A 10,858-nucleotide genomic window follows, 5' to 3' on the forward strand; every position below is an offset into this window, starting at 1 on the left:
GCATGCTTAAGCAAAAAAACATTCTGGCTATGATCTGTGCACAAGTCTGATTTTGTACAGCTGCTGGAGCCTCATTAGTTGGACAGCAGTCCATCTGTGACTGTAACACGACCAAATAGGTTACACCCAAGCATGAGTGGAGGGCTGCTGAGGCTCGGCTGAGGGATGATGTCATGTCTCTAGTAGAAAGCGTATTGCTTTCCAAGGTCCCTGTGTAGCAGGTGTCACAGGCAGCCACAGGGGAGGAGGTGGATGGGGGGATCACAAAGCACCATGCTGGATAATAATGTAAGTAACGATTTTATGTCGGGCTTCACTCCTCTGCAGCCTGCTCATGTGTAGGCACAGAGTCGTGCACATTGACTCTCTTTCTCTCTCCTCTCCTGTATGCATGCAAACACATCCTTGTCTTTGGGATTATGCCTTTATTAGCCCCTTTAAAGACCTCTTGGACTCAGATCCCCTTCTTATACACCATCTGTTGAGAGAAAATTAAGGAGAGTGGAGCGTTCACTGCTGCGGGACTGTGCTCACTTCTAATGCAATGGATCCTCATGCACAAAAAGCAACCTTAAATGTGGAGTGGAAAATGTAGCCTGACATGGGTTATATTTCACCCAAGAGGAAACGCTAAGTATGTAGTCAAAGGCCTGCATGCACAAAGTTCTTGTTGTCTTTAAAGCTCTTAATAGGTAATGTTTCTACCAGGGGTAAAAATCCAACACATGGCAGGAAATGCTCTCTGACATTTTAGAGCATCTGGTAACTTCATCACACAACACTGCAAATTGAGAAACACACCTTTTAACAATATTTAGATACCACTTGTTAAAATAATGCTTAACATGCATCACCAAGTGTGGACTGTGGAGGTGTAAAGCTTGTTCGAAAATAAAGAGGGCTTGATTGATGTCTGTCAGGCCCAAGAAGGTTTCACATTTCAGTCATTGTAGCAGGTCATCAGTAAAATGTCAGCTGGACTTTGTTGACCTGTCACAGCGAAGAGACAAAGACAATCCTGTTGTCAGGATGGACACGCCTTAGTCAGGTTACACCCTAACTAGGGGCCTTTGTGATCAGCGGTTTCTGATCAGTGTAGGGTCTAGAGAAGCCGGTTTGTCCAATCATTTGACGACTGACAAATAAATTAGTTCTGTTAAAGCCTGTATAAATGCACTTCAGTGCGTCAGTGTGAGGCTTCTTAACAGGTCTATTAGTGCTTACTTAGCACCCTGCGTCTGTGCAGAGGGACGCAGAATTGCTGTGTAAACATGGGTCAGTGTAAACGACCCACTGGCGTTTGTAACTGCTACATTACATTAGAGCAAACAAGGCTTGGGTGTGGAGGTGATACAATAAACATGTCCTTGGCAAAGTTATAAGGAAGTAAAACATTTCCGGGGGTTGGAGGGTGGGGAGATTCAGGTGCACTAAGTGCTAACTGGCATAGCTGGAATCATCACAATGATACTTTATTTATCTAAATGCAGAAGTTGTTCAGTACAATGCAGCATGCACTGTTCTGTTATGTATTTGGCACTGATGCAAAACACCACTCTGTATATAACTGATTCCATCACAAATATGATGACTAACCATGACTGGTGCACTTTGAGCCTCAGAACCCCTCTCCGCAGGCACAGTTACATCAATAACAGGTACAGCACCAGCTCTTTGAACTAAGAGTGTTTACAGATTAAGCAGAAATGGTGACACATTAGGTACTTGTGCAGTCAGCTTTGTATTGCTGTTGATCATTTCAGAAAGATCTGAAGATCTGGCACAGTGAAAAAATTAGAGGACAGAGCAGTAAAAGTGCAAGCCAGCGGTGCTATTAATGTTTGGCAACGAGCCTCATAAGCCTCCTCTGGGATACTGACTGTAAACTTGGATGACTTTCAATGACCCTGTCCTTGTCCATGAAGGAGATATGATTAGCTCAGAATGAAGAGTCATGGCTGCACAAGGCAATCAAGAAAATATGAATCATATAAGTACAGAGTGCTGCAGTAATCAAATGTGTTAGCATTTTAGCATTTCTGGTTCCATTGTCTTTGGGAGCTCGGAATGAGTTTTTGGTTAGATGCCTGAAATAAGGTCTCTGTAAAACACAAGCTAAGGAGATTTAAACATTTTCCTACAATGTAAAATACATCTGGAAGTGTCACACTTGTAAAACCCTTAAGGTTTTACACCTCTTACGAAAGGTGGTTGCTAGCAAATAGCTAACTAGACCATCAGAGTTTGGATCATAAAATACCATCAAGCAAAACATGTCAACCAGTTTGCCTTTCACCCAGTGTTTTCGCTAATACTTCTATGAAACAAACTTTGCAATGTGTTGTTCACACTAAGAAGGAAATCCTTTATAGAGAAGGTAAGAGTGTGACATTAGTCGACCATAGTGTAGTTCCTGTTAAATTCCACTTCTCTTTCAGACTGGGTGCATGTTTACTGTGTGCCAGTTATGGCGCATGTGTGCTGTCATAGCTGTGTTTTTCTTCTTAAGTTTTACCTCAATAAATCTCCCTGCAAGCGACTGATACATTGATTGAACCAGGAAAAAATCAGAATTAAAGCATTCCTCCACAGAAATGAAAAATTTGGTATTACTCTGAAAAGTTAAACTGTTATCTGTTTAACTTGCCTGCGACATATTTTATCAATGTGGACATACTGTAAATGTCTGCTAATACAAGGTAAATATGGCGCTCTATGTATCATTTTCCTGTCTACTTTAGCCAATAGACGCTTGCAATTTATGGGAAAAGTAGACCAGCGTGGCTGCAATGTACCCAGTCTGAAATGCTTCAAAATGCTTCAAAAATTATAAAAGTTGTGTCTACTTCTTAAGACTATCTTGTGAAACAAAATGCACATGTGTCTTAAGCCACAGAGCCTATATTCAGTAATAAAATAAAACCTCAAAAAAACATTGGCTTTTGGTTGATATAAAGTGTAGTGCTAACTTCTGTTTGGCCTACAAAATCCCATCATCCCTGCAGCACTCTAATGGTTAAGATATAATTGTATACTTGTATTTACATTCTTCACACAGGATCCCTAGAGCTCAGTTAGAGTGACCGTCAGGCTCTTGGTCAACTCTCTTACTGTGGAATTTCTAACCCTGATTGCTCAATTTGGCTGGGTGACCAGAGTCCTGATTGTGCCAGACTTCTCCCATTTGAGAAATATGAAGGCCACTGTGCTCTCAGGAACCTTCAGTGCAGCAGAATATTTTGTAACCTTCCCCATATCCATGCCTTGTAACAATCCTGTCTCTGAGCTCTGCAGGCAGTTCCTTTGACCTCATGGCTTGGTTTTTGCTCTGATATGCACTGTCAGCCGTGATGCCTTCTATAGAGAGATGTGTGCCTTTTTCAAATCATGTCAAAACAATTTAATTTACCACAGGTGGACTCTAATCAAGGCGAAGAAACATCTCATCAAAGATCCAGTAAAATAGGAGGCACCTGAGCTAAATTTCAAATGTTTGTGCAAAGGGTCTATATAATTGGGTCAATGGGGTATTTCACTTTTTTCATCTTGAATACCTTTGCAAAAAAAACTTAAATGCTGTTCTAACTTTGCCATGATGGGGTAGTGAGTATAGATTAATGAGAAAAAAATGTGATTTTCTGACTGTAGCACAAGTGAAGGGGGTCTGAATACTGTCTGAATGCACTATGGTTCATTGTTAAAAATGTTCTTTTTTACGGCATTTCTGCATTATTTACATGAAATAGTAAAAGTACCTTTGCAATATTTTGCCTTTTCTTTTTTGCAATTGTGCAAATTGAGGTACATGTTGAGAAACTGGAGCTCACTTGTTGAGTAGGATGTGCAATTTATGTCCCCTTACATGATATGACAACAAAAAGCTGTCATTAAATGTCTCATTTGGGTTTTTTAAAAGAAATAAAACAGTTTTGGAGCTTTCTCTGAGCAGCTGTGTCAAAGACAAGATTCTACGTCTGACTGTACATTTCAGTCTTCTTTTTAGCTGCTGCCTGATCCAAACCTCTCCCACGCTGATGACAGATGGACTCTTCTCCTGACTTCCCACGTCCACAGAGGTAAACATCACAGGTGTGTGCAACAGCACATTCAGACGGCACTCTCAGTGAGACCACTGGGGCACTCGCACACCCACAAAACACAGCCTCTCTCAGTTTTAAGGTGAAGCCAGAACTATGAGGTCCAGTTTGGACTTCAAGGTTGTTTTAGCCATCCACAAATATTGTTAGAGGTAATTGCTAGTTTCCTCAACACCATGGTTTGTCCTGCTGTGGACATACTACTTCATTTACGTGTGAGTGAGCAGGGCTGTGTCTGCATTTCTTGGCACCAGAAGAAGAGAAAAAGCTCTGGCTCGATAGATATTTCCTCCTCTGGTGGATTGTCAGTGCTTTGGGAGCCCTCATTTCACTTTGTTGATGCCTGTGTCTCAGCTCAGACATCTGGTTTAGGTGCACTGGTTTGACAGAATGAGTTTTTTTCCAGTGACTACTACATCCTGACAAAGAGAAAGCTTTTTAAAAGCCTACTGAAAACATAGGTAGAGCCTGGCACATTACTGAGCAGACCCACCAGACAAAAACATGACATTGTAGTCCAACATAGGACAAAGAAATAGAAACAAAACAAAACAGACCTCTAATTAGGTCAAAACACCAGTTGAATACTGAAGCAGTTATTTTAGCCAATCATGTGTGCAATTTTTATCCTTCAAAATGAGGGTCTATTCAATCCAGAAAGGCAAAGCAGCTTCCTTCGTTTAACTTTAAACAATGACATCCTACCTGAACCTGACTGGCCACTATTAGGGATGTGGGGCAGGGTGGACTGGGACCTGTACAGTCACGTTTTTTTGTATTATTGTCATTATACAACCTCAGGGATGGAAGTAAGAATAAGGCTGTTGATGCTCAAACCTGAACAATAGTTCCCAAATATTAAGGTATACCCTGGGATACTAAACACATTCGTCAAACAGTGCGTCATATTACTTTTACGCACTTTTATTAATCCTTTAAAATTGAACCAATGTGTACTCGTATACTCACCACTTCAGCCACCTTCAAAATCCCAAAGTATGACTTCAGGTACTCCACGTCCCACCGTATCCCTCCCAGGACGTTCCTCGCGTGGACGGGCTCGGTGGTGGGTTGGTAGGGACTGCTGGCCCCGGAGATCATGGAAGTGTTGGAGGCCTCGCCATCAAAGCCGTCCGGCTCCTCGGTGGTCCTCATGGTGATGATTTACGTCGCTGGACTATTTGGATAAAAACAATGTTACCACATACAGACCAACGCTGACAAACCGCCAGGGTCCAGGTTATGTTTCATTAAGCACACTTTGTTCCATGTAGGCTGAAAGTGGATGGAGAAAACCAACCACACAGTCCACTTTTAAAGCCACCCCACGGGGAAACAGCCACGGAGGAGACTCTTTACCATTACGCGCAGAAAAAAGACGAGCCGCTATCCCTTAAAAACAACCATATAGTGCTTCCTCCAGGTTTCAGCGGTGCCTTCCTTCCAAAAAGCCGCACTTATAACTCTGTTAGGCGGGTCACTTGTTCGATTCCCTGTCACTTTACCATTGACGATTCTGGTTAGTTCAGCAGCACCAACAAAAATGCCGCCCGGGCTGCGTGGCTCGCCTCCGCCACCGAAAAACATCCATCCATAATGGCCCAGAGGTACCGAGAGAAAACCTTTTTGTTTCCTATTGTAAACTTGAGCTATTCTCTACAGCAGCAGCCTACAGTGAGGCAGCAGCTTTACTCGCTGTGGATGCAAAAGCGAGCTTGTCTCCGCCCCTCTAAAAACTGCACATTCTTGTGCAGGATCTGCGCCCGTTTTATTCCCAAACAGCCTGCAAAACGAATCCAGCCGGAACCACGCCGTCAGCAGCGAGATCTGCTGCCCTTTCTCCACGTCTGTCTCTTCCTTAGACAAGTCATTTTTCTCATGTCGACATTATTTCACAGAGCTACATAACTGCCAGTGAAAACTGAAGCATTTTTGTTTCTGCAGGGAATGGTGTGGCTGCAATTCTTCTAGGAAAACTTAAACGTAGCCTAGTCTATCCTTAACGGCAGAAAATGACCATATCGATAGTTAGCCTACTTTACATCCCACTACCAGAATTTCATTTTTAAAATCAGATTTTTTTTCTGAATGTAGGTCAAACTGGTCCGGCTAAGGTTTGGAAACAGAGGACTAAATGGGAAGAGGGATCATATATTTGCATGTGTACGGCAGCAGTTTGGACATTAAATGTTACATATTAAAGTTTAATATCGTTTTCTGTCACCTACATCAACAGAACTTTAAATGTGACAAAAAAGCCTAATCATATATGAATGCATTACTTCCCTCTACCTTACTGACCTCTTGTGGTAGAGTGGGTTTTAAAGGTTGCCCAGGTGAAAACTTGGAGCTGGAGATGCAGAAACACCTAGGCTTTTATAATTCTATTAAAGTCCCTCTGAAGTGAAATAAAAACTTTGTGTCTTAACACACTAGATATGTAGGAATAAGGTTGCTGTAAACATGTGAAAATCCTGTGATCTATGTGTGACTGAATTTTTGATTTCGACCATGAAGATGTGACTGTCTTCATGGAAAGTCAAGTGCCAGCTACATGCTGTATTTTTTGTTCATTGGGAGGTAAATTTCCCAAATCTATCAGCCATGTCCGGTCATTAAAAGTATCATAATGGACAGTTTTGTACCAGAAAACAGTAAATTTAATCCCCAATTTCTGTCTTTCTGCTCTGAAACAGAGCCAGGCACCTTCTCTGATCGGAAGCATTTTCTTTAATCTTATCCACACAGAGCCGAAAACAATATATTTTCCGTAAACACGGGATCATTTCAGGAAATGTCTGCGTAAGCACAGAACCACTGACAATGACTGAAAATGCTGTAGTATATGACAAGCCTGTACGTGGCGCTGTAACACTGCCACAGAAATGCACCAAAAGAGAGAGGAAGATTGCAGAAAAGTGCCCAAAACTTTCTCTTGGGTTGCCCTTCTGGTCTTCTCCACAGTCGATTTAAGAACATCTGGTGTATGCTGTTCTTGGTGGTGGGAAAGGAACATCAGATTTTGCTGTAAAAGCCATAATAAGTTCAATAGCTTCTGCAGCATGAACACAACCCTGTAATCCACCATAGTTGTTTTGGTTTGACACGTGCATGCAGTTTAAGTGGACTATGTTATGAATGACTTAACGGTTTCAAGAAAGATGCGATTGGCTGTCCACATGGAGATGGTATACTCCTAAATCTGTCTCCGTGTGGACAGGGCCTGAGAGAATCAATGTAATGAACTTGGAGATGTTTTTTATGTCTGAAATTTGGCCTGGTGGTTCATAGTACAGTGGCCTATCAAACAACAAACCTAAAACAAGTATTTCTTTATCACTTTATGGGGACTTTAAGATGTGCAGATTTTTAGATCAAGGATTTTGAGTTTATTCAGTACAGGACGGTTACATTTATGTATTTGGTTCTTGTATGAGCACTCCAGAGATTTTATAAATATCAAAGACTACTCAAATCTGTAATAAAATGTGCAGAACCTCCCTCCCAAAATGTTTTCAAAGTGTTGCCCCAGCAAGTGCAGTGTTACAGCAAGAAGACCTTAGAAAAAAAAGACAGTGGTAGGTGCCATGTAATTAGATAAGTTAAGGGACTGAATGCAAAGATTAAACTAGTTCATCAGTTTTTCCACTCTCTAGAGGTAGTAGACAAGGCTGCTCCCTAAGTCCTCTGCCCTTGCAGAGGCTATTAGAACAGACCCTGACATCAGAGGTATTAAGGTGGGTCAGGAAACACACACAATAAACTTATTTGCAGGCGATATCTGTTTACTTTTGTCATATCCAGCACGTTCACTAAGAAAGCTTTTTATACTGCTAGATAAATAAAGCTCATTTTCAGGATACAGGGTTAACATGGAAAAAAGTGAAATATTGCCTTTAAACAACCTAAATTATAAAGAACTGGAACAGACCACCCCCTTTAAATGGTCTCCCCAAGAATTCAAATATTTAGGAGTCACACTAGACAAAAAATTTGAAAGACTAAATTACCCAGCTTTTATTCAGAAACTAGAGAATGACTTAAGTCAATGGACTAACCTCCCATTATCATTACTTGGAAGAATAAGCCGTATCAAAATTAATGTCATTCCAGGATTAATGTATCTTTTTCAATCTCTGCCTATACCCCTATCTGAATCTTTTTTCAAGCACCTGGGTAAAATAGTAAAAAAATTCACCTGGAACAACAAGACCTCAAGAATGAGATTAAGAAAATTAACATGATATTATAAACTTGGAGTCCTCCATCTCCCAAATTTCAAAATGTATTATTGGGCATTACAAACTCAGTTTTTCTTCCTGGTCCAAACAAATGCAGCCCAGTCGTGTAAGTCCCCTCTTTGGCAGAACATGCTCTTTCCAACGTTTTATAACAATTACATTTTTAAACTCTGGTATGAAAAAGGAATAACACATTGAGAGAACTGTTACACAGGGGACACACTGATGTCATATGAGCAACTTAAGGATACCTATAAACTCTCTAATAAACATTTTTTGCATGTCTCCAACTAAGAAACTTTCTCAGAAGTACTCTTGGGGATCAAATGTCCTTGACAGGCCTTTTTCTGTTGAACAACTGTTCCATGACAATCAGTGCACCTCAAAATTCATTACCAGAGTTTATTCAATGTTGATGCAGAATTCCCAAACATCACGTATAGATAAATCCAAAGAGAGATGGGAATCAGATCAAAACATAAAAAAAGATGAGTTGTTGTGGCAAGACCTATGCAAGGATAGTGTGTGTGAAACCATTAACCCAAGGGTCAGAACAACTCACTACTATTATCTTTACCAGCTCTACTACACTCCTCAGAAGCTACATTAATATAACAACTTAGTATCTTAAAAGTGTTTTAGATGTGGCATCACAGAAGGTACTTTTCTACATGGTACATAGCTATATATTAAAATTAAAAACTTTCAGAAGGATTTGTGCGATACCATGTCTTCTATCATAGGGGTTCCTTTTCCACTTGATCCTGAGATATGCTTGCTCAGTAATTTCACCCATCTCAAAGTTAATGGTAATTCTGCAAAATTTAGCAAGGTTTCACTTGCAGTTGCAAGAAAATGTGGAGCATTAACCTGGAAATCTGACTGTACTTTATCCCTGTCAAAATGGTTCTCAGAAATGAATAAATGTATCCCACTGGAGAAGATAACTTACAGTCTAAGGAACAAATATAACCAATTTGTCAGGATATGGGAGCCATACATTAATCACACGGACACTCTCAATTTGCAACAGATAGACCCGGATTTGATGTAGTTTTACAGCCCTGGAGGAAACTCATCAAAAGCATCACCTTTGTCCTTTATTGTTATTTTATTTTATTTGTGTGTGTGCATGCTCTTGTCTTGTTTAACTTTGTTCACCCCATGGATGTGTGTGTGGGTGGAAGGAGGAGGGTTAAACCCTGTCTGAACTGTCTAACCAACTGTTGCTGTTGTTTTAATTTGTAAAAAAAAAAAAGATTAAACTAATTCATTTTTCAATTTAACCTCTAAATATTACTCATTACTACTTGCACAAAAAACAGACTAAAATTTAAATTTGAAATGAACATTTAATTGTGATTCATTAAGTCTGTAGTATATCTCACTTTTCACGATAAAGCTTAGCGTGAGTTCAAGCAGGAAGACTTTCATTTCCATTCATCCTTTCATTCACTAATAATCACTTTTTCATGTCTCCCTTTCCCCACTTCCTTTTCCTGCTCTAGTAATCATCTTGTACAGGCGTCTACTCACTTTATATTCTGAGCCAATCCCATTCCACTAAGACCTCCCTCAATCCAATCACCCTGTTGCCGTCATGTTTTAAAATCTGCTCTCCTCTCCTCCACAGTCAGTCTGTCGTTTCAGTACAACGGCCGCAACCGCCTCCACCCCAGCAACATCAAATACATCTCTTCTATGTCCAGGTCCATCTCCTGTGTCATCTCATCAGTATCTGGGTCAAGCTCCTCAGACGTCCATTCTTCATCTTATCCTTCTCCATCCATCACCACCACCAGTGTCTAGACTGTAAAAATGGGTATCCTATCCTCCTGTCAGCCTCACTTTCCCTTCAAATTCATAAAACATCACAATGGAGTCTAACCTCCAAAGACATTTCACATTCTAAAATATTTACAAACATGTAAAATGAATTCTTGTAAAACTTATATTTAGTCTGTCTTGATTGAAATGATTAAGACCAGTGGTTCTTAAGAGGTCTAGCCTCAGCATCCCACCACCTCCTTAAAGGTCATTTATTTTACCCCTTTAAGACAAGTTGATGTTGATCTCAGCGGTCACCAAAACATGCCTTTGAAGTTTGTTGCTGAAAAACAGTCCAGTATAGGATTTTTCTGAGCCTAAAAGATCCTCTGTTTCAGCCCTGCTCAGAACAAGCTGATTCTTGGGGGGATTGTGGACAGGTCAGGGGGAATATTTTTTTTTTAGAAAAGCCTGTGACCTTTGATGAGAAATCGTGACCCAAACTTCTTAAATTTACAACCACTTAATGCAAAAATGTTGACCTTAGATGGAACAAAATATGACTGAACAAAGAGATGGGACAAAACAGTTTAAAGTTACAGAAGCCCACAATGGACATGCAAGCATACACTTTTATTTTTGTCTGTTTTCCCATGATAGTGTGTTCATTTTGGCTATTTGGAGATTTTAAGACTCGAACATGTCATGATGGATAAACTAGCAAACAGAGTAAAATAAAAACATATGAATGCA

The 10,858-nt window shown here is 40.4% G+C and overlaps 1 protein-coding gene across 1 annotated transcript in view; it reads right to left on the reverse strand.

Moving 5' to 3' along the window:
* Positions 1-5,812, reverse strand: part of cmtm4 (CKLF-like MARVEL transmembrane domain containing 4) — a 30,453-nt gene extending 24,641 nt beyond the window's left edge. Inside the window, exon 1 of the mRNA XM_041783509.1 lies at positions 5,067-5,812. Coding sequence (XP_041639443.1) covers positions 5,067-5,252 — 186 coding nt within the window. The 5' untranslated portion in view covers positions 5,253-5,812. The remainder of the gene's footprint in view (positions 1-5,066) is intronic.
* Between the last annotated feature and the right edge of the window lie 5,046 nt (positions 5,813-10,858).

The sequence above is a fragment of the Cheilinus undulatus genome, linkage group 1 (genome assembly GCF_018320785.1).
Source record: "Cheilinus undulatus linkage group 1, ASM1832078v1, whole genome shotgun sequence".
Taxonomy (NCBI): Eukaryota; Metazoa; Chordata; class Actinopteri; order Labriformes; family Labridae; genus Cheilinus; species Cheilinus undulatus.